Source organism: Centruroides sculpturatus, unplaced genomic scaffold (assembly GCF_000671375.1).
Source record: "Centruroides sculpturatus isolate CEXI.00-Female unplaced genomic scaffold, Cexi_2.0 scaffold350, whole genome shotgun sequence".
In the NCBI taxonomy this organism is placed as follows: domain Eukaryota; kingdom Metazoa; phylum Arthropoda; class Arachnida; order Scorpiones; family Buthidae; genus Centruroides; species Centruroides sculpturatus.
In genome coordinates, this window is record NW_019384643.1 from 571,137 (window position 1) to 595,891 (window position 24,755).

A 24,755-nucleotide genomic window follows, 5' to 3' on the forward strand; every position below is an offset into this window, starting at 1 on the left:
AGATCAAATCTGGGACTTAGTGAATTAAACAACACAATAGATAGCATTGGATTTATTATAAAATTAATGTCATTAATGCTACAGCACTTGCAAAAAATAATAACTAAACATATTGATGTCAATCAATTACATACAACACCTTATGTAAGTATTTCCAAGGTACATATTATGTATGATCTTAATTTGAAAATGGATAAACAAACAAATTTATGGTGCATGCAAATATTCATCAATTTTCTTTTGTTTTACATTGGCTAAACACGAGAGTAAGGCTTTGTCTCTCAGTCTCCTCAGAAGTAAAAGTTTGTTGTGCAGTGCACCATTCTCTTCGGCCCATTGCATACTGAGCTGCAAATAGGCATGTCAGATTATAAGGGGTTCCAGATTAAATGGGCCAGATTACCACGGGTCTACTGTAGTATAAAACACAAATTACAGACCTTTAATATTTTAAAAATATTTTACTGTAGAATCTATTATTATATTGCCTTAAATTAATATAAATACTATTTATGGTTATAAAAATATAAACTAAACAAACAAAATTCATAATTATGTTTTATTCTTGAATTTATGACACATTTAAATTAGAAATTAGGCATAACGAAGGTGTTTTTCTCATTTGTGATAAATTATTAAAAATTCTCTGCTTTCATTAAATAGAAAAATATATTATTTGTTATAGATCATTATACAGGGTGTTTTTTTTAAATGGTACTCTGAGACATCTGCAGAGCAATCTAACAGCCAAACTGTCGCCAAATTTGAGAGAATGACCAAGGATGACATGGGAAAAAGAGTCCGCAAAGAAAAAAAGTAGTACCTAAATTCATCGGTAGGGGTGGATTTGGTGCTGTTGTAGCAAAACAGCTAAGAATTTACATAAAACCAAGCTGCAATTAACACATGAATGAATAATCAGACAGAGGTTTTGGTGCAATAATGAAAGTTTAATTAATCAGCAAATAACCTTCTCCCTCCTTCAATGTGACCACTGTCCTGCTGGAGAACACATTGCATCCTGAACGCTGTGTTCTCTACAGCTGAACGTAACATGTCTGCAGGAATTTTCATCACAGTTCAAGAAATGTTGTCCTTCATGGTCATCAAGTTGGGGACACCACCAAGATAGACAAAAGTCAAGCGCATTCCGGACTTTTGTCCTTGTCTTTTAAGCTCAAATTAGGTGGCGCTCTGCTGTCGACCACATCATTGTGAATTTGGATTTTGAAGTGTTGCCAGCACATTATGCAAATTCTTAGTTGTTTTGCTACAACAGTGCCAGATCCACCCCTACCGGCAAATTTAGGTACTACTTTTTTTCTTCGTGGAATCTCTTTCCCAAGTTGTCCTTGGTCACTTTCCCAAATTTGGTGACAGTCCTGCTGTTAGATTGCTCTACAGATGTCTCTGAGTACCGTCAGTTTAAAAAAACACCCTGTATATTTATAGAAGCAATCTGTATGTTAATAATTTAACTGAAGATTATTTAGTTTCATGAATTAAACAACCAAATTAACACCATAAATTAATGTTTGTGTATTAAGTTTAGTATTGTATAAATTAATCAAAAATTGATATTTTGTTTTCACTTATTTTGAATTGAATGAAAGGGGATGCAATTATTTCAGAATTACAAAATGAATTTTAACACAGAATCTTTAATCCTACCTATAAAAAAAAAGTTTTATAGTATAAAATGTACTTTAATAATGCTACCAAATATTGAGGTAGGGGAGAAAGCAGCTTATATAAATGTTGTTACAGTGTTGCTAGCTTTTTTTCAAGTAATGGAATACTTCACTTATTGCAAAATATTGATAGCCTGTAATGAACTGTTCTTTATCTTTATGATTTCATTTATATATTGCATTTTAAAGAAAAGTTTATATTAAAGCCAAATGATTGTTGAATTATTTTGGGCTATATTACTGCTCAATTAATAATAAAATGTTAAGTAATTTGGCACTATAGGTCGGTGTTAGGTGCCATTTCTTGCTAAATTTAATAATTATTAATTTAATTAATATTTTAATAATTTAGAAGGTTCTGGAAGAAAAAATTGTCTTAAAGTGGGACTCAAACCTGCAACTCCCTCTTATCATGCAGTCACATTGCCAGTTATGCTACACAAACCTCAGTCTGACCTTCGCTTCCAGAACTATTAATTTAGATATAACCATTCTCAATTACTTACAGCATCAGCTGGAGATGTCTAGGCATCTTCAGCTATAACTCCCATTATGGCACTCATCTGGCTGTCTGTTAAGGCCAAATTATAACAGGCTATTGATTTCTGTTTTCTTGTGTTTTTATATGAAAATCCAAATTATCACTTAATTTTTGGTGAATTTTATTTCAATTGTTTTTTTAATTTGTTGTTGTTGTTTCACAGATAATAATTCTTTAAATAAAATTACTGTATATTAATAAATTTAATGCTTTAAATTTTATTTCAATTGCAATTTTATTTTATTTTTGATTATAAAAACAATTAGATTTTGGAAATTTTTAAAATGTTTTGTTTGCTTGTGATCTTTTTCTAATATTCATATACACATGTACACATTTTATTGTAATGTGAATAGTTGTAATGAGATAATTTTTAAAAGATAATATACATATAATAGATATGTTATTTGTTTAGTTTTATTATGTATTGTATAATGTTAATTTTCTTAGTTTTACTTCACTAAATTTTAATTAGGATGAATTATAATTTTGGAAAAAAATTAATTCTATGTAGTAATTATGTGCAAATATAAATTATAAATATATTAATTTGTACGTTTTATATAAATAGTTATTTTTATTTTGTTTTTTAGTTTCTCCGTGCCTTGAGAAATCATCCTCCTTACAAGGTGGTGATGGTGGTGGTGGTAGTAATAGCAGTAGTAATAGTAACAGTAACAGTTCTTATGATGATTCTACCCTGAATAGTAACAGTAAAAATCAGTGTTGCAAAGATGATTGTGAAAATAATCAAGATATAAATGATATATTGAAGAATTTAAAGTTTCCAAAGTATGAATTTTGTTTGCAAGATCAGCAGCTGTTGAAGGAAGAATCAACACAGTATATTTGTGACATTTGTGGTTTCAGATATGCACATAATTTTAGTTTAAAGCGCCATTATCTACGCAAACATATAAATTATGTTTATTTAAATCAAAATGACATTACCAATTGCTCAATTTCTGCAAATAACCTCAATTTGCATTTTATAAAGTACAAAAATTTACTTCAAAAAGATCATAAGAATATTTGTGATATAATCAGTTCATTTCAAACAAAGGACAAAAACTGCATATTTTCATACCTGTTCTGTTGCAATGAATGCACAGAGATGTTCAATGATAAAGCAGCCCTGAAAGAACATTTGATTAATCATGAGATGAAAACTAAAGCCAGGTCAAACAGTAATAAAAGAAAGTGTTCAGATTTGCCTTATCAATGTTTCAAGTGTCAAAAATATTTTAATGACATAGAAAGTTTGAAAAAGCATGAAGAAACTCATAAATTCTCATGTAATTGTTGTAATTCTGTTTTTCTTCAGAAAAAGGATTTGAAACAGCACTTAAGTGAAAAACATTCAGAATTTGCTCATCTGTGTTTTGTATGTTGTGAAGTTTTTAGTGCACAAAGTAAACTTCAAGAACATTTGAAAAAACATAGAATTGAAGATAGTGAGAATCAACCTCATAATGAAAAATCTTTGAAAAATACAAAAAATAAAACTAAATTAGACAAAGATAAGCCATTTCAATCAAGTAAAGGTTCCGATGGATATCAATGCACATTATGTGCAAAATCTTTTGCAACTTATGGAAATCTTTCTAGGCACCAACGTCAAGTCCATCCTGTTCCTACATCTTATTCTAGAAGAAGAAATAAAAATGTAGTGACTGAAGATGGAATAGATGCTAAGTTCTATAATTCGGTTGCAAACAACATAGCAGATAATTTAGTTCACCATGTTGATGGTAAAGCATCTCACGTTATAGAGACAGCAAAATCTTTGAATCTTGGTTGTTTTGAAGAGATAAAAATCAATTTCCCTTGGAAAGATTATAATTTTCCTTCTGATTTTGATTTGTGTAATAACGATCAGCCAAGTCCTCTTAAATATACTCAAAGCAGCATTGAAGAAGAAATTTCATCTGAAATAAACAAACAAATTGTAAAAGAATTTATTTCGAAAGATGAGATTGATCCGACAAGAGACAAAGAAGTTTTATTTATATATAAATGCAAAGTATGTGATGCATCATTCAATTCTTTAAGAACTGTTCATGAACATTACGTAAACAACCACAATGGAATTAGTTCTAACATAGAATGTGGATACGAGTATGAGTATCCGCCACCTCAAGTATATCACATAATTTCAACTCCTGTTGGAGCATATTATAAGTATATTAAAACACCTTTTAAATCACAAGAGAATTGTCAATTGATGACATGCACTAAATGTAAAGCTGCATTTAGTTCAACCTCTGATTTGCATTCACATATACTAGAATGTGGTAGCAAAGTATTGAAAGATAGAAATCAAAGAGTGGATAATGATAATTTAATCAGAAGACCAGAAAATGCATCATCGGTACCTGAATATAATTTGGAACAGTCTTGTGACACTTGTCATCGAGTATTCAGTCACTCTGTAACTCTAGAGAGACACAAGAGAAGCTGTGCAAGTAAACATGGGCTTTTGTCAAAACTTTATAAGGAAAATTCAGATTTGATAAATAATAATAAGAGAAAGAGAAATCAGCATTTGAATAGAGTTCATCAGTTAGTTTTAGGTCCAAAGTATACAAGAAATCTGAAAATGGTAGAGAAGAAAAAAATGAATTCTCCTGTTGAAACAAGAAAACAAAAAAGAATAAGTGCCAGATTGAAGAGCAAATCACCTTCAGATCATGAAGCTACTTTTGATGATGATAATTCAACAACAAAATCAGAAAATAAAGAAAATATAACAAAGAGAAATGCAACTTCAAAACGTGATTCTTTACAACCACAACATTGGTGTTCATATTGTAGACGTTCTTTTGTTTATTTGGCTAATTTCAGAAAACACATGGTTGATGGCTGCCCCATCAAAAAGCAATTGGATGAAAATCAAAACTTGAATGAAAATGGTGAATCATCAAATACAGATAGGGAGACGAAACTTTCAATGCGTGGTCAAATTGAACAGAGTATGATTGGCTTATTAAGTAATCAATCCCTTCAGTCGGAAATAATTGGAACATCCGATAGAACAACACCAACCAAGCATTTTCAGACATTCTCTTGTACGCATTGTCATAAAATATTTTTCTGCCTTTTCAACATGCTTAAACATCAAGTATCTCACAAGCTTCATCCTGAAGATTGCACAGAACAGACAGAATGTTTAGATCAAGCTACAAAATCTGAAACTTCTGATTCTCAAAATGATTTGTGTGAAACTTTGGAATTTAATAATAATTCTAATGAGCTTAAATGTGAACTTTCTAAAGAAGAAACAGCTTCTCCTCTTGTTCTGGAAAATGCTGTACCTTCTCCTCAAATAGTAGAATTTAAACAAGAAGAGAACTTGGACAATGCTCAACAATCTGAACAATGTTTATTGAAGATTGATTCAAGTGAACAAGAAATTGATAAATCACCAGTTGATTGTGTCACTTCATTAGATAATTCCACAGCCAAACTAGAAGTCCCACAAAAGAAAGAAAAGGTTGTGAACGACGACTTCCTGTCTCAACCTGGTCCATCTCGTACACGTAAAAGGAAAGCAGCAGAACCAGTAGCTGCAAGTTCGAGGACATTAAGAGTATCACGTAAGAAGACTCAAGCTACACAACAGGACAATATCAAAAAGGAAACAAGTCCCAGAACATATAAGAAGAGAGCAAAGAAACAAGTACCTGAAAAAGTCTCAAGTCCTAAGAAGACACCATATAAAAGCAGATCCGAAAGATCAAGGAAGATAACTACACCGAAAAAATATAAACAATAACTGTGATGGGTATTTGCTTTCAGCAATAGTAAATTAACATTTTTACTTGTATATTTATACTATAATATTTAAATTAGTATAGTTTGTGTGTGAGAAAAATATGAATACTCTTGTGTTCATATTTTTCTCACATAATCTTGAGAAGGATGACAAATTTATCAAAAAAACAAAAAAATCCAGCAAAAATATGTCTGTCTTCATTTAAAGGTTCTTAAAATGGAAGTATTTTGTTTTAAGTGGTAAAAATCAAACAAATTTTGATGAAATTTTTGACATAGATTTACTGTTTTTGATTTTACTTATAGTTCCAATATTCTTGAAATTGAAAATGTTCCCAAAAATTGTAACCTTGAAATCGAATTAAGTCAATTATCATTAACAAATGAAGTCAAACTGCATATTTTGTAGGAAATTAAGATTCTTTCTTGAGTCATTATGCATCCTTATATACATTATTTAAAAAATCACAAGAGTCATTTACCAAATATTGAAATGTTTTCCATATTAGTCACACGATCATGAGCCAATTCTTTTCAAATAAATGTGGAAAGTGTTACAATTAAAATCATGTAAATAGTAAATATATGTATATAGTTGTACATATGTTTTATCTTAAAATTATTTGAAAAGAATTGAGATATTAGTCATAAGATGTTAATACCTCAATAACAAATTTAGATCATGCAAATATTTGTAATAGAAATAAATTATTTAATATAATTTACTTAAGTATTTTTGTTTTTTTTTTGAGCAATTGTGAAACTTTTGACATACCATGTTGTTGATAATGAATGCAAGTTTGTGAATTATCAAATTTAACAGCATTACTGTTACTCTGTATAACGGAATGGATTTGTGAAAGATGAATGATCTGTTATTTAAACAATTGAGTTTTATATTGAGATATATTGCGAGTATTTGAAACTAGTCAGATGTATATACTTATATATCTTGGAGGAATGGCAGAAAACTGTAATTTATTAGTTACAGCTTATGGTTTGAATATATCACTTATGAGAATTGTACATTGGAATGATTCATTGCATACAACAGCTTTTTTTTAATCTTTTAAAAATTAATTTTATGTACACAGCAAACCATGACAATATTCTAGTTTTGATAAATATAACTTGCAATTTGAATAAATTTTTACATACTAATTTTTAAGATATTCATTTATTATTATTGAAATTTGTTTCAAATTTTGCTGTTTTGTAATGTATGAAGTTTGGACATATAAGCACTAAAAATTGCATAAGTTATAGCATACAATTTTGTGCCTTGATATCCTAGTCTTCATAATGCATTAATTAGAACAAGTCAAAAACATGAATTTTTATAATCTTTCAGAATTTAATTATTTAAATTTTTGATAATCTCATTTATATTGTTTGGAAAATTTAATTGTTTATTGTCATGGTTTGTTGTTAATGTGTTTTTTTTTTTCTTCTTTATCATGTTTTCTATAATGGATTTTGTATTTGAATTGAAAGTTTGTAGACTGTAGTTTTTGTCGAAACTAACGTTTGAATTTATATTCTGTGTTTGCCGAGAAAACCAACGAATTCGTAAACTTCGGCACAGAAAAATTAACTCATAAACTTCGGTGTTTACCGAGAACTCCATTCAAATTTATAAAAATTGTGCTATTTTCAGAGAATAATTGAATTGTATTTTTTTAGATAAGATAATAGTTTTTGTAATTGTACTAATAACAAATGAAATAGTGAATTTGTACACTACAGTTTTCTACCAGAATAAACTTTCATTTTTGCAATTGGTTTTCAATTCTCACTTTAACTACATTTTCACATTCCTCATTATTAATAAACTAATTGCAGATTTTTACATACATTTCTTTTTTACACCAATGTTTCTGTATCCAGCAATGAATAGAAGTTTTTAAATTAAAATTTAACAACAAAATATTCTTTATTTTAAATAGATAAATGAATGATTTTTCTAAAAAAATAAACAAGCATCAAATCAATATTTCTTTATACAAATAACTTTCTGAAAAGCATTGAACTGTGAAAATACTTTCTTCTATTTGATGTGCTTCAACTAAATTATTTCTGAAGTGATTTAAAAAAATTTTAAGAACATTTGCAAATTTTTATTCTATGAAGAGAATTCTTATAAAATTTTATGTAAATTAATTTGAAATAAAGGCTAAGTAATTTTGTAGCAGTCTTATATAAAGAAGAATGAATTTTTTTAGCACAAGGTTTAATTACTGGTTAAACTTCTGGAGGTGATAGAGCATCCAAAAATGAGTATAATTAGGAAAAAGCTAGTATGTCAAACACTTAGTTTTTGAGAGGAAAAAGGGGTTTAAAGTCTACAAAAAATTTTGAATACAGTATTTCAGAAACAGTAGATATTTAATTGAAATATTTTGTAGTTTTTCCTACAGGAAATCTGCATATTTTTTTGCGTGATTTTCTTTACCATAGGCAGTGATGTGGGTGGTACTGTGCATCTCTTTACAAAATGTATGTGACCCCACTGAAAAGTTAATTATTCCCACCACATTTCCCATGGAAAAATTCACCAAAAAATCCTCCCCTCTAAAAATATAGGCTTACTATAAAAAAATCATCCAAAAATTTCAACTAAATGTATCCTATTTGTTTGAGATATTAAAAATTAAAAAAAAAACTGTAGCACTTTATCCCCTTTTCTCCCAAAAACTAAGCGTTTAGGGGGATAGTAACTCTTTTTATCACTATAATTTCCATAAAGAAAAATCAATTATTGAGATGTTATAAGAAAGAACTGTTTAGTAATTATTTTAACTATCATCAATCATGAAACAAAATCAGACAATGATAAAACAACAAACAAGAAACTCATTTAAAAATAATGGAAAAATTATTTGGATAAATATGGAATTATCCAAAACCATTCATTTGCAATGTTAATTTAGAAAGAAAAATAAAAAACTTTATTGTTTCTGCAGGGAAAGTATTTTAAGTTTAGAACGAGAAAGTTCTAGCTTTACGAGCTTGCATCTGCATTCTATAGATAAAAGAGTAAACATGTCACCGACTAGGGTCGATTGTTACCAAGGACAACACTATAACATTTATGAATGTCCAAGAAACACACATCGTTGTGTGTTTCTTATATCGACTAGAATGTTTCGAGTTTGAGGAAAAGTTTTAATAGATAAACATCTACTTTTTCGACCTTAATCATGAGTAAATCGCAGCAATCACGAACTTTAGAAGATAAACAATACGATCACAAAATTGGTTTCGACGAAGCTTCGAAATATATGCTAGGAAGGAAAGCCAGAATGGTTACGTTTTATAAAAACGGAGATACTTGGTCCAGCGGATCGAAAATTTCCATACAACCAGGTAAAGATTTCAAGAATCTGAGTAATTTATGCGATTATCTTACGCAGAAAACTAACCTGCCACAAGGGGTTAGATATATTTACACCATGGACGGGAAGAGGATAAAGGATCTGAAAGAACTAGAAGACGGCAAGTCTTACGTGGTATCGAGTACCAAACATTTTCAAAATTTGCCATACGGACAAGAGAAACGACTTAAAACTGCCGCTCCCGTGAAAAATTTCGCTCCAATAGGATATCGCGAAGACGATTTGAAATTGTTAAGACCCGTTAAACCGGAAGATAAGATTCATTCGCGTGGTACCCCGTATCGAGGATCGGGTTCACATTCTCTACCGGGAGAACAAGACAGTAGGATCATTCGAATCATCAACAATAACGAACAAGGCGTTCAAAGTAGGATTCTGCTTAATTTACGAACAGTTCAACCATTCGAAAAAGTGGTCGAGGATCTCGGAGAAACCGTTAAACTTAAACACGCTTCGAGAATGTTAACGTCTTGGCAACAAGAGGTAAATTTCAATTCATTTCTATAGATCTAAATAACCTTGTTTCCCAACCGGTGGGTCGCGAATTGTTTTCTCCAATAACAATCTTTTGAAGGTTGAGAACAGTGGCCCGTTATAGGTTCACGGGACCCGGGCAAATTTGAATTATGGGTCTCCGCGTACAGACATTTTTCTTCTAGGCAATTTTTTCTTATAAAAGATCGATTTGGGCTCCAAACAATTGCCTTTTTTGCCCATAGGATAAGGCGCAATTTATTTGGAAATAATGTTGACTAAGCAAATAAAGTTAATTTAGTACAAATATAATGTTTTACAGCGTAAATCTAGCTTAAAAAAATTACATTTTTAGAATAAAATTTCCCGAAATTTGCGTGGTACCGAGGCCATTTTCCTCACGCTCCTATCTATCGTGTATTCAGTTCAACACCATATCAACGTTGCCTACTTTTTTTTTGTAATTTAATTCAAATTTTTGAAAATATCATGCCTTAAATAAATATTTTCTTAATTTTAATCAGTTTACAGACATTAATCATCACGTTTTTTCTATTTAACGATTGCAGTAAATGACGTAAAAGTTTGGATCAATCGAATTGCATAATTAATATAGACCTAGGACTTAAAAATGAAACTTGTTACCAGAAAAAAAAAATGGCGAAATGATTTGATGAACGATAGAAATATGTCAATATTTGAAAGTCATTTCTCTTTCGACGATTGATTCGTATTTATTTAATGTTTGTTCGATAATCTAGTTGTAATACGAAAAGTCTGATTTCATTTTATATTGAATTGCTTTATTCTAGATCATTAACTAATGAATATAAATGATTCCTAAGTGCATAACTGTAAGAGTGGATTAACTGTGGGATCGAGTGGGGTCCATGAGGAAAGTGACATTTTCCGTACGATTAGTATAGAAAATTTTCAATATATTTTTAGGAAAATCCAATAATACGGATTCGAACACAGTCCAGATCTTTCACAACGTGAATTAAGAGCGAAACGTCGTTTCCATCTTTTATCTGTGGCTCCTTAGTTGGCATAATCGACACCAATTACATCCCACTATTGTAGGTTATACAAGGCCAATTGTGGCCTTATATAGCCTAGGCGTGATGGTGTTCTGCGTTAATTATTTTATACGTTTTAATTTAAAAAAACATGCAGATTTCCAAGTGACATTTAATGTTTTGCGATTGTTGCTATTCGTGACAGAAATATTAAAAACATATCTTTAAAGTTGATGAATGCGAAAAATGAAAAAAAAAAAACACATTTATGAACGTGTAGAACGAGAAACAATTCGTTTATCTTCATAAACAGAAACAGAACTGTCTTGTTATTCCCAATTAATTTAATGAAAAAAGCTGATATAATTTCAATTAGAGCTCAGATAAAAGGGCATACCATTAATATACCTCGTGGTATATTAATGGTACACATGCACAGCGATACGTGTCTGTTTTTATTTGTTTTGCTCGTTTATTTCTATGAGTTGAAACAGAGGAGTGGGATCTATATAACTACACTAGTTTGGATTCCAATGTATCGCAATCGAATCAGACAATTAAACTAAGATAAAAAATTATTTATTTTAATTGTTATTCCACACGAAACATTCATTCGCGATTTATTGATTTAACACGCGTTAAATTATCGAACAATAAACATTTTGATGTAGCAACACATTAAAAACAATAAAATGAAATCGTGTTTGACTTAGAAATGTTATTGGCCGCTCGATAATAAAAAAAAAAGCCATCTTTATCTCTCATTTTTATGCAATTTTACATAATTTATCGACGACTTATTTTAAGACCGCAATTTCAAGGGTTTGCGACCCACACTTAAGGAACCGCGGATGTAATTTAAACATCTATTTAAATATCGGGGCTTCAAATATAAAACCAGGGAACATAGGTTAATTCTTATTAATTTATTCAAATAAATATTTATAATACTACAACAGGCTTAATGGCATTATCTGATGATTAATCGTCGAATGTCCTTGGATATAATTGTGTTTACTAAGCACTTCTCCCCATTATGCTAAATGCTATAAGATGTTTTATAAACTTACATAATGCAACTTAATATAAGGGCAATATTGAGACATTATGATTGATACCAAATAACTATTAATAAAACAAAAACAATATCCAATATACTTTTATAATTATTTATTATCTTTCTTTCATAAAATTCTCTGTTAGTAATTATAAAATATGAAATTTTAATCAAACTTTATAGCGTTTAAGACAGACCAGAGAATTAGTTTTCGTCTTCTGCTTATAAGAAGCTACTGAATAATGAAATGAAATAAATTCCAAATAAAAGAAAAATATCGATTGGTTGCTATACTTTCGTGTCTTCTTATTTATCAATTCATTCTTCTTTTTACTGGGCTATTTGCATATTTTTTTATTTTTAAAAACCATAAAACTGGATATCTGCTTCAGAATTTTTTCTTTCTTTAAACTATTCGCTAAATCTTAAATGTCTAAGGTTAAAATTTTCTTTTTAAAACAGAAACAAGAATTTTAGATCTTTTACGACACTTTCTTCTGTTTCTGGTTATATAATTAAGCCACATCTTAGAATACAGAGACTAATTCTGATTAATTTATTAATTTCGAATGTAATATAAGGCCTGAAAGCCTTTCAAATCAGTCTAGGCTTGATCACAGGAAGCTTTGACGTAAACCATTCATATTTATGGGGCCTCAAAGATATTCATTCCATTGAATTTGTTGTGTATTAAGAAATTATTTTGTTAATTATTTATTATTTAAAAATATACAATCTTAATTCAATTTTCTTTTTTTTACTATAAAGAGGCCTGGAAGTCTCTGTATCTTAATCTTAAGGACAGGGATCAAGAGAGGCCTTTGGTATCAAGGTGATCTCTCTTGATCTATAAAAGTCGTGATTAATGCTAGAAATTATAAGTAAGATTCTCATTTTAATGAATTTCTATGATTGTTTTCAGGTAAGAAGTTTTTCTCAGTTAAAACACGAACTGAAAGATGAAGATACTTTTTACTTGGACAATGGCAAATCAGGTATTGATCGGAATCATTCAAATTCTGTCAATAAACACAGAAAACGACGAAGTAACAGTGCTCCAAGAGATATCGGTAAATTTTCACTTCAAATTTGTATATTTAAAAGAAATCAAACATTGATAAATGTATATCCCAGTGAAAATTTTAGATCTCGAAAATGCATATATATATAATATATTATAATAGATAATTAACGAATTTATCTCTTACTCTAGATTGGAGAAATGGCGGTGGATCATCTAATAACTACAATTATGACTATTCTAGAAGAGATTATAAATAGCATTTTGAATTTAACACGATAGGTAATATATCTTCTCGTCCATTTTCATTTTATTTATATATTTTTAATGAATTCGAGTAGATTAAATGTCATAGATAAGTTGTAAATTTATTAAATGTACTTCTTCCTTATCTGCTCGAATGTCTTTTGTAGTTATAAAATTAATTTTCTTTATGATAATCATCTTTAAAAGAGAACATCTGCACGTTTCGTGTACGTAAAATGAATAGTTTTTCCCTCTATTATTAAATGTCGGGCCCTATCACAGGAGCATTCTGTCTGAACGTCACATTTAAGGAGGCCTTCGATTGCATTTTTAAATACTAATTTTTAAATCCTGGTTTAATTAATACCGAAGGCCCGGAAAAGTAAATGTGGATCCCTCTTGATCTATAAGAAGCCCTGTTAAATCGGTGATGTGATTGAAAATTTGATGCCCTTTTTCACTACTTATATCATTTTTCTAATGTATTTTTTATGTAAAAGGCAATTTTGGGCCTTCTGTATTCAGAGATTGGACCAGACAGATTCCCGGCATTCCTTTATAGGGCCTGAATATGACATTATTTTTGTATTGTATGTATGTAACCTAAATAAGAAACAAATCGATTAATTACTATATTTATATAANGACATTTTTTAAAATTTTCTATGGTTTATTCCATTAAAAGTGCTGAAGAAGCTGTATTAATTGATACTTTTTACAATTTTTAGGAGTTTTTTCCCATAAAAAATGCTGCAGATCTGTATTATTTAAGCAGATGTTGTATCAATTGATATACTTTAAATATTTTACTGTACTGTCTTTTATTGAAAAAAAAAGAAATGATACAAATGTTGTAGACCTTTTAATTGATATATTTTTAATTTTCTAGTGTTTTTATCATAAAAAGTTCTGCAGTTTTTGTATTATTTCAGACTTTTTTCTACTTATTCTAGCAAAACAATGATGATTAAATGAAGGAATTGTATTGGAGAAAGTGTTTTTTTCCTAAGTATTTGCGTGATAACTAAGCACTGTTTAAGTGTTCGTTGACCTTACTTAGCTATAACTTCCATTCAATTATTCATTTCAATTGTTAATTTACCTTTATATATATTTGCACGTCACATAAGTCAGAATTAATAATTACAAACCTGACCTACATTAGGTTATAGATGCTATTTTACATGCAATTCTTTTGAATAATTAATAACAGATGTATTGTTATCAAATTTCCATTTTTCTATATAACAACAGAATTATTTAACTATTAAAATTGGTCAATATAATATGTTTATTTGCCTTTGTTTTCTCTTACTTTTTGCTTATTTTATTACTATTTTATTCATAGTCTAATACTGATTTTGTTGAATCAGTATTAAGAATATAAATTATTAAAATTAAGAAAATTCTTTGATATTTCTTTTTTAATTATGTAATTAACCCTTCTTAATTTAATTATTTAACTATTAAAATCTTTACCTTTGTTAATTCTTTTACATGTCATTAATTTATCTAAACCTTCAGATATCAAACATCAGAGTAATTAATATATTTATAATGAATGTAATTATTCAACCATTTAAATATATTTATCTCTTATTTAGCAATTATTTTATCATTTATCATATGTAAATACATATACTTTATCCTTTTATATTCATTCATAATAGATCAATGACTTTAAATTACAAAGAATGGCTTCTTTATTAATTATCAAACAACTTTAACTACTTAATTTTTACAGTTTAGTATTTTATTTCTCATTTTTTCATTTAAAATGACTGCTCTGACTTGATTAACAACTTTGAATTGACACAAAGAAGAAGCTGGTATTTATTTATATTAATAAGTTTAATTAATTAAGATATGAAAAGTTGATAAATAAAACTAAATTTTTTCTCTTTATGTTCACCATTTTTTATATTTTTTTAAAGTAACATCTGAACAGATCAATGACATTAAGTAGGGATTACCAGGAATAATATCATACAGAATGGTTTTAATATACCAACCACACCCTAAGTTATAAAATTTATTTAAATTAGTTTCATATTGAACCACTATTATGTAAAAATCCTTCTAAAAGTCTTGTTATTATCTTAAAAAAAAAACATCTTCTAAACTCTTATTACTATCAAAAAACTCCTCTAAAAATACCTTCCAAAATTCTATTACTATTCTAATTCCTTACTATCTAAAGAATTTCTCTAAAAATCCTTCCAAAAGTCCTTCTAATTGCTCACTATCATCTAAAACTGGGTTTGAAAACCATTTAAAATCTCATTTATATTTAAAGATCCTTCTAAAAATCTTAACTTTATATTTATACTACCTCTTCTAATAATCTAAGTTATTTTATTCTCTAAAACTCTTCTAAAATTTTATTTTTTTCTCTCTAAAACTCTTCTAAAAACTCATTTACTCTTTAAAAGTCCTAAAAAAACTCATTTTACTCTTTAAAACTTCTCTAAAAACTCATTTTACTCTTTAAAACTCCTCTAAAAATTTATTTTGTTTCCTAAAACTCTTCTAAAAATCCATTTTATTCATTAAAACTGCATTAAAAATGAATTTTATTCTCTAAAAGTCCATTTTAAAATCCTCTTAACATCTAAAAACCATAGTATTATGTAAAAAAAAAAACAGAATAAAAGAAAATTACAGTTAAATCTGATAAAGCATAACCTTCAAACCTAAATATAATTACATTTCAAGAAAGGAAAACACACACACACGAAAATGAAAAAAAAAACAGGAGTAATACAGTTTAAAGAATTACCTAAATTGAGTAGAACAGGTAATGAAAGTTTTCTAGCTTTTCTTCGCAAGTTGCAAAGTACATCCATACTAGTCCAGTCAAAGTGCAAATGAATCTCCGTTTACATTAGACGGGTCAAAATAGTAGAAAGAGTTGATTGAGTCGAGTCTCGACCCCTAACCTGCTTAGTTACTATTTTTGGATTTTTGTCGAGACGTCATTGTAAAGAGAGGCAATCTCTTCGATGAAACCTTCTCCTTTCCCTCCCTCCTTTGTTTTTTTTTATAGATTTTTCAAGACTGATGAAGTAATGTCACTTTTAAACATATCCTTTCGGATAAAGCGCACTCCATTATGTAACATAGACAACGATTAATTTGACGTAACAAATCGCTCTGTATTTGATGTCTACAAGATAATACCATGTAATTTAGTAAAAGAAAATCGCTCGTTCGGTCTCGTACAAGGTCGAAACATTATTTTTAAAATGGAAATGACATATTTAAAGTGTATAGTTTGATAGAGTAAGTGATGTAGAATGGGATGCTGTGGAGGGTGGACTTGGCATGGAAACTATTAAGCGAGTTAACTATAAGCGAAAAATATGATAAAGTTATTCGAAAACTAAAAATAAGGTTAATGGAAAGAAGGGAGAAAAGTGTCCAGATGTTTAAGTGTAACCATAATAAACATTATATCCATAAAAGACCAAGGAAACTTGGAACTTTTGTGAACATCCAAAGTTGTTTGTGCCTGGAATTCACATTTCTTCTAACTAAATTCTGTTTCTCCTGATTCATCCAATAAACTAGTGTTACGAGGAAAAATTTAAATCAACTAAATCTCGATAAATATTTATCTTTCCAGATGATAAACATTTATTTCTTCCCCCTCTTCTTCTTCTTCATCTTCTTTTTTTTTGGGGAGCCATTTTAGTTTGTTAGATCCTGTTAGCGCCTCTCCATTTTGTAATGTTTAAAATATAATTTTCTGTTAAAGTTAAATCAATATTTTAAGATGATTAATAATAGGAACTGACGTGAGAATAAATTTAAATAATAGAATATAATTCAAGTAGGCGAGATGCTCGTTGGATGACGATTGAATAAAGATTTATTTTGATCTTTAAAGGCTCTTCATGCCCTAAATATGATACAGATTCTTTCAATTTACAATTACAAAATTATTATCGAACAATAGATAATTTTTCAAAAGTTTATAATTGAGTAATTAGATTTTTATCCTTTGTTTCTTGCTCTACTTTTCGTTCATTTTAAGCTTTAAACGATCATTGTAGAATGTATACGGAGGAAAATTTCATATATATGAAGGTAAAAGTGTGTACAAACATAATTTATGCATAGATAAATATGTAATACATCGAAATATATATGTTTTATAAGTATTTAAATGATAAAAATGTACTAAAAATGCATAGAAGTTGGAGTCAAATCTCTGTAAAATTTGATGTGAGAAGTGAAATATACTAATGTACGACTCTTTAAATGTCTAGTAGAAAAATTTATACTAAAATACGAATAATAAATTATTTAAAAATGTCAAAAATAAGGTTTAATAATGTAATAAATTATAAAAAAAACATATCAAACTAAGATTTCTAGTCTTAGCCTACTTCTACGAAAAAAAATCAGTAAAATATTAATAAAAAAAAGGGAAGAGAACTTAAAAAATAAGTTTTTCTTTATAAAAAAATCCATTAAAAAATAATTTTACTCCATTTATCGATCAAAAAGCTTCTATCCAATCTTATTAGAAGTGTTCATTACGGATTTCAGGTCGAGTGAACAACACATTCTGACCACCCCTACGCTTATAACGACCATTTTTTTTTAAACAAAGAACCAGTAAAATATTTTTCACACGTTAAAATCATCATCATAATCGTCGTCTTTTGTTTGGATATTTTATTCAACGACTAATTTCGCACCTTTACTTTAATGGGTGCCATTAATATCAACACTCCATAAACATCACCCTTTTGTATATTACATAAAACAGTGTTTAGAATAATATAATTATAACACTAACCTATGTTTTTTCTTTTGGTTAAAGCGTTAAATACCGATTCGAAGGAATAATTAGCTGTTAAAAATCTAGAAGTTGCCTCCTTACACTTTTCCTTCATCACGCTCCCGAGCACCTGTCCACAATGACAGGTTTTTAGTAAAACACATGCGATGTTTCCGCATCACGTGAACAACTTCCCGTAATTATCTCACATCTGACGTCATCATTTAATTAAGATGTTTTCGTTCGAGACGATAATTTCGAATATTTCTAATGATTTATATTTATAATTTCCTTCGAGTATGGCACAATAATAAACGACACGAAATAATTATTTCATTGTTTAAAATCTAATAGAATGATGCGGGTAAGCTATTTAATTATATAAATTTCGTATTAGATTATATTAAATTTCATAATTTTAATAAGTTTTGTAGCGAGAATAGTGAAGATGTTATCAATTATTCAAGCCAGAATTCCAATCAAGATAATGACAGAGATTCGGTTGCAGCAGCTTCGATAAATTATGTGCTTAATATACTTTTATTATGTGTTGGATTCTACATAATCTACAAAGTAACGTCCCTCCTCTTCCTCCTCCTCCTCTTCCTCCTCTTTCATCTTTTACCATTTTTCTTCATCATTAACATCTCGTTTAGTTGCAGCTTTTTGCTGGCTTTTTATGACACAAAATTAATAATATTTATCAGCCTTTTCAAACTATGTTTTAATTTCTTGTCCACGCTGCATGCAATTCTTGTTGTAATGACAATCGCTGCTTTTATCGATAACTTCAAGTAGTTTATTTTTAGCCAGACTACAGGATATACAAAACTCTAATATAAAAGCTTCCTTGTAAGGCTCTAATCAAAAATAATCTACAAAATTTTCAATTAGAATCTTGTATAAAGTTGTTAAATTAAGAAAAATATCTTCTTTCATTAAAATATTCTTCTCGACTTTCTTATAAACGTTGATTTATTATATTTTATTATTAAGGCTGAATTATGAATAATTTTCTTAAATTTCTTGAATAATTTTTCTTTTATTTATTTATTTAAAAAAAATAATAATTAATTTTTTAAACTTTTTATTTTAGATTTATATCGTTAAAAATGTTAGAAGAAAATTCTTCGAAAATGGCGACTTAGAAGGAGAATTTCGACAAGTTAGATCTATATTTTTATTAATTTTATGTTATTTTTTATATAAATATAAATTATATTAAGTTATTGTTTTAATTTGAATTATTTTAAATGGTTAAAAAACCGAATAAATGAAGAAATTCGGGTTTTCGTCTGACGAAAATTCGGCTCTTGAACGTTAAAAGAATTGCAGGAAAATTGAGCATTTCTATTATAATTTTTTAATTAATTTTGTTGGCTTATATAAAACCAATGCGATTTATATGAATTATATCAAAGAATGTAATTTTTCATGTATGCAGTTAATTAGAATAAACGATTAAATTCTTGCTATCTAACAAATAGGTCGCCAAATAAAAAGAATAATGTAATTATTATTATTATTATTATTATTATTGAGAAACAGTGTCGTCGAGAGCTTGCCCCGGAGGGAACGGCGCATTATTCTATGGCAAAAAAGGGGCCCCCACTAACTGGGGGGGTCCAAATCAATGTTTTATAAACTCATTTTACTGCAGTAAGAATATTGAAATTTAAATTTTGCGTACCATATATGGTGATCCTAGCTTGCCTGTGTGGCTCAGCAGCTCAGTACTTAAGTAATCCCTCCAGAGGTCGGATTAAAAAAAAACGGATCAGGATACCAAGGGATTCCCACAAAATTATCACTAGGAAAAATGCGTGAAGTCGACATTGTATATGGGGTCTCCTAATTCAAATTTGCCATGGTCCCATGAAGCTATAACGTACAGTACAATTGCCTAGAAATAGAGTGGGCCCTTTCTGATTCTTAGCGGGGCCCTTTAGTCATTGTTTGTTCGAAGAAATAAAATATGTATAATGTTCTTTATTTTAAAAAGCATTCTTAAACATTTCATTTTCTGTTAATAAGTATAACATTAATTTTATAGGGCCCGTAAGTTTTCCACCGGGTCAGGGGAAAAATCCCTAGCCTCCTCTTCTCCACCGGTCCTGCTGGATTGTGAGAAATACTGAATTAATCGTATAGTGCTAACCATAATCCTGATTAATGATGAGGAGAACAAATATTAATAAAAATAACTCTCTTGATTAATTTCCATTTTGCCTCTTTCCACTCTGTGGGCAGTAAGACAACCTTTTTAAATCACACCGGGCACACAATGGGACAGTCAAGTAATGAGGAAATGTGAGTGTTCGCTTTATGACGGTTTTCCAAGAACCAATTAAAGCCTAACAGCGAAGTTTATCTTATGTATATATATGGATGTAATGATACATATACGTATATATATATATATTTAAATATGTACGTACAGATGTTTAGTATAATATACATGTATACATATACGGTAAAAGGATGTATATTTTGCCTAATCTATATCATAAAACCTGGATAACTCTTCCCCTTATTAGCATCTAAACACTTTGACTGATTTGGACCAAATTTTTTCGAGTTACTCTCTAAGACCTTACAGAAAATGTAAGCTACCAAGAAACATGTATATCCCATCTCTTCTTATATGTTACATTACGTAACATATAACTAACTTTCTGGTATGTAACTTACATACCACAAAGTATAATACACAGAAACCAAACTATCCGTGTTCATCTGTCGATTGTAGCGCCGCGAAATTAGGTCATATATAAGTTAGTATTATTTCTATTTACTACTGTATTTAATATTTATCCGGAAATAGGCTTATATACAATATACATAAAATTGGCTAATTAAAATCTGTCAAAGTTTGGCGTTTACTGTCGGAATTTTTCATATAAAAATGCAAAAAAAAAAATTAAGTTTATTTCAGTTTATTAACATTAAATAATAAAAATAAAATAAAATATTATTTTATTAAATAAATTATATTAATTAATGTAATAAATTATCCTTAAAAAAATATTTTATCTTAATAGTAAAATTTGACTAGTGCGGACATCTGGTGATTAAAATTAAAATTAATATTTTATTTATTTTTTTTCCAGATTTATAAATTACAGATTCAATACGAAAAAATGGTTTGATAATTAATTAATATTATTTTAGAATTTATAAGGTTTATTAAAAATAGTATTAATCAGTTTTATACTTTATATAATTAGTTATGTGATTTAGAAGAAGTTTTAAAAGAGAATATTCAACATCAAAAAGAAGAAATAAAATCTTTACTGAATCAGGTAATTCATATTTTTCTTTATAAACAATAATTTAAAAGGTTTTTAAAATTATAAAAAATTTCTTTTGTATTTTTCAGATTGAAGTTTTAACATTTCGACTTTATTCCATTGAAGAAAGGAAGAAATCAAAACTTAATTTTGAAGTAAGAATTTTAATTTAATTTAATTTTATTTTATTAAAAAAAATTAAAAGAAAAAAATCATTTTGGCGTTAATAATAAATCTAATTTATTTTAAACAATAAAATACAGGTTGTCCAAAAGTCAATTCACCGAGATATATTACATTAAAAATGTCTTGGTTAATTGACTTTTCGACCTCCCTGTATGATGTAAATATCTTAATTTATATAAAATTCAGTTTAATTAATGTACTTTTTTTTATTAATAGGACATCAGGAGTTGGTTAAATGAAGACTTTAACGAGAATTTATTAAATAATTAAAAAATATATATAGTATTTAAAATAAAATATGAAAAAATTGCTGTTATTGTATGTAATTTAAATATAAATTGAAATTAGGGTGAGATTGAGAGCCCCATAAGGTAACCAGATGACAACAAATAAAAAAGAGGACACTATTCTAAAATGTATAACTCAAGTTTTTTTTATAGTAAACTGTTAAGAAACACGGGAAAATCAACATATTAATTGTGAAATTTTTACATGCCCGTTTGCAAAAACACTTAGAAATCCTTAAAATATGGATCAATAATGTGAAAACTTTTCGCGGATACCGGACAAAATGTATGATATGCCCGGATAAAAAGAAGGCATCTAGTCATTATACAGTATATAAGTACTGTATATATGATAACTTATAATCTCATACTTAATATTATACAATGCCTGGATCAGTAAGGCTGTTTGACCGTAAACTAGACAAAGTAGAGCCCCCAAAATTTAGTCTTTTATATATAAAAACGCGACAAGAAGAGAGGATTTTGTAGAGGGATTGGGCCTCATTCCTGTTAATATAAACGATAGGAAAATGTATTAATTATGTCCTTTTTTTTATCTCTTCCATATATCTGTATACGGCATTTAATATCCTTTGGAGTTAAAAAATAATTCGAATTTCTTTCCAATCTTAACAAAAACGTCGATTTAGATTGAATGATTATTTTAAGAGAGCATGAAATTGAATTTCTAGAAAGTCTGTTAAGGGATCAAAATAGGATATTCGGTATAAATTCGAAAATTCCCTTATATATTCTTATTATTTTTTACATCTAAATCTCGACTTTCGTATCTCTTCTACCATTAAATCGTATCTTCGTCTTCCAACATCCGATCCTAATCGATAAAGACGTGTGACATAAATGTTAATTTTTCTTAGATAATTTTATAATTTTTAGAATATTTTACTTACTATAAACAGTGTGTAAATTCGACCTTAATAATACGTAATTTTGCGGGTTTAATTGATAAAATGTAGAAAAAATAATGGATTTCTTGGAAAGATTAAGGGAAAAGTTAATTTATAATTTATTTTATTAATAAGAGATTTTAAAATTACATTTTTAAATTAATATTTTAAATTAAAACAGGATGGACTTCCTACGAAGAAAAGAGGAAAACTGATAGAATTATCATTGAGTTTTTTTGTATATAGAATAAATAGAAGTATATATAACTTGTTATAGTATATATAAAATATTCTTGATAATTTAAAAATAATTTTAACATTTATATTTATATTTAATTTTAATTATAGAAATAACATCGATTTTCTATACATTTTCATCGTTTTCTTTAATGTTTTACTTCATTTTTCAATTGTTTCAATTTATTTTCCAACTAAAATTTATTAATAATTAATAAATATAAAATAAAACATTCAAAAATAATATTGTTTTATATTATTTTAAAATATTAACATTAACAATGAATTTAAATTCGTTGAATAAATTATTACCGAAGGGTTTAATAGCGCTTTCCTCATTTCTAGACGATGCATTCTCAAAGATAACATTTTCACCTGTAAAATAAATATTTCGATAGAATAAATAAGCGCATCTGTTAGTAAAAATAACATTAATTTTATAGGGTAGACTATGGGGCCCTTAAGTTTTCTGTGGATACGGAGAAAAATCCCCAGCTCTTCCTTCCTCTTCCCTCTCTCTCCACATTATATAATACATTTGCAGGGGTTTGTATATAAATATATGTTTATGTACGAATACTCTACCCGCTCTCTTAAATCTTGTAAAATTTCCAATTTCTCTTCATTAAAATCATCCAAACTGATTTTAAGCATTGATAACTAGGAAGAAAAAAGTGTAAATTATATAATGATATATTAGTATAGAATCAATTTTCGATTATATATTTAAACATACCTTTTCTTCGCATTTATTTTGAATCTGAAAAACCTAAAAAAAAAAAACAGTTAAAATTTTTAAATGTTTAGTATATAATTTAGTATTTAAAAGTTTTAATTAATTTCTACCCAGTTTAAACTGTATCTTAAGGCAAAAATCTCAATGTTATTGAAAGAAATTACCTCTTGCTCGAGAAATTTTAGATTTTCTATGTTGCTATTTTCAACCGTTTCGGTTCCATTCACGTTTTTATGATTCTAAAAATGTAATAAAAGAGCTTTAATATAAATTTTACTTACAATTTCATTGCATAAATTTCGGAAAAGTTTAGCGGATGACAATAAAAAAAAAAAAAATTCTCTCCCTCCGTCGTAAAACGTTAGAATTATTCGGAATAAAATATTATTATTATTATTATTCCTCAAGTATTTTTTAATATATAATTTAAAATAATATTTTGTACTCAGACTTATTTTTGTACAAAATAATNGATGACATATGTGTTTATTGCTTTAACTGTGTGTTTTGCATTTAGCTGTGTTTTGAGAATGGCATTTAACCTACTTTGGTATTCTTTAATTAATATTTGCTTTATTTGTGTATGTTCTGTGAGTTTGGCCTGTTGGAATCCTAAATATTTGTAGAACTCGCCCTCTTCCATGGATTCAATAACTTCTCCATTTCCAAGTGCAAAATCTTCTTTTTTTCAGGATTCCTTTTTCTATGTAAAGTGTTTTGCATTTGTCTAAGCCAAACTCAATTTGTATGTCCTTGGTGTATGAATGTGTGATTTGTAGGAGCTGCTGAAGTTGTTTTTGTGTGGATGCATAAATTTTTATGTCATCCATATACATGAGATGTGACAGCGTAAACTGTGTTGTTTTTTCATGTCTGATATTGTAGCCATAACATGTGTTGTTTAACATGTTGGATAATGGGTTCAGGGCTAGGCAGAACCAGAGAGGACTCAAGTAATCTCCTTGAAAAATTCCTCGCCTAATGAATATTTCGTTTGTTTGTATGGAAGTGTTACTAACCCTGAGATGTAGTGTTGTTCTCCAGTGCTGCATAGTGTTTTGGAAGAATGCAATGAGTGATGGATGTATTTTGTACATGTGTAGA

General features: G+C 28.3%; 3 protein-coding genes and 1 long non-coding RNA gene across 7 annotated transcripts in view; 3 read left to right on the forward strand and 1 right to left on the reverse strand.

Moving 5' to 3' along the window:
- Positions 1 to 7,757, forward strand: part of LOC111626066 (zinc finger protein 43-like) — a 44,928-nt gene extending 37,171 nt beyond the window's left edge. For all 3 annotated transcript variants that reach the window (XM_023369351.1, XM_023369350.1, XM_023369349.1), the window contains exon 3: positions 2,826 to 7,757. In XM_023369351.1, coding sequence (XP_023225119.1) covers positions 2,826 to 6,007 — 3,182 coding nt within the window. In that variant the 3' untranslated portion in view covers positions 6,008 to 7,757. The remainder of the gene's footprint in view (positions 1 to 2,825) is intronic.
- A 1,351-nt stretch (positions 7,758 to 9,108) lies between these two features.
- Positions 9,109 to 24,755, forward strand: part of LOC111626075 (echinoderm microtubule-associated protein-like CG42247) — a 19,926-nt gene continuing 4,279 nt past the window's right edge. The window contains exons 1-3 of the mRNA XM_023369359.1: positions 9,109 to 9,884; positions 12,874 to 13,021; positions 13,165 to 13,254. Of these exons, the coding sequence (XP_023225127.1) occupies positions 9,207 to 9,884; positions 12,874 to 13,021; positions 13,165 to 13,232 (894 nt within the window). The 5' untranslated portion in view covers positions 9,109 to 9,206 and the 3' untranslated portion in view covers positions 13,233 to 13,254. The remainder of the gene's footprint in view (positions 9,885 to 12,873; positions 13,022 to 13,164; positions 13,255 to 24,755) is intronic.
- Positions 17,979 to 21,825, forward strand: LOC111626076. 2 transcript variants are annotated; one of them, XM_023369360.1, is made up of 7 exons: positions 17,979 to 18,371; positions 18,434 to 18,580; positions 19,104 to 19,172; positions 21,118 to 21,150; positions 21,235 to 21,309; positions 21,387 to 21,452; positions 21,700 to 21,825. In XM_023369360.1, exons 1-7 carry the CDS (start codon positions 18,363 to 18,365, stop codon positions 21,751 to 21,753), a joined length of 453 nt encoding a protein of 150 aa, XP_023225128.1. In that variant the 5' UTR covers positions 17,979 to 18,362; the 3' UTR covers positions 21,754 to 21,825. The 2 variants fall into 2 exon arrangements, with proteins under 2 accessions (XP_023225128.1, XP_023225129.1); XM_023369361.1 differs by lacking the exon at positions 18,434 to 18,580.
- Positions 23,243 to 23,891, reverse strand: LOC111626078. The gene is made up of 3 exons (XR_002756827.1): positions 23,816 to 23,891; positions 23,652 to 23,684; positions 23,243 to 23,575 (listed from the first exon to the last, which is right to left on the reverse strand). It is a non-coding gene; the product is annotated as an uncharacterized LOC111626078 (long non-coding RNA).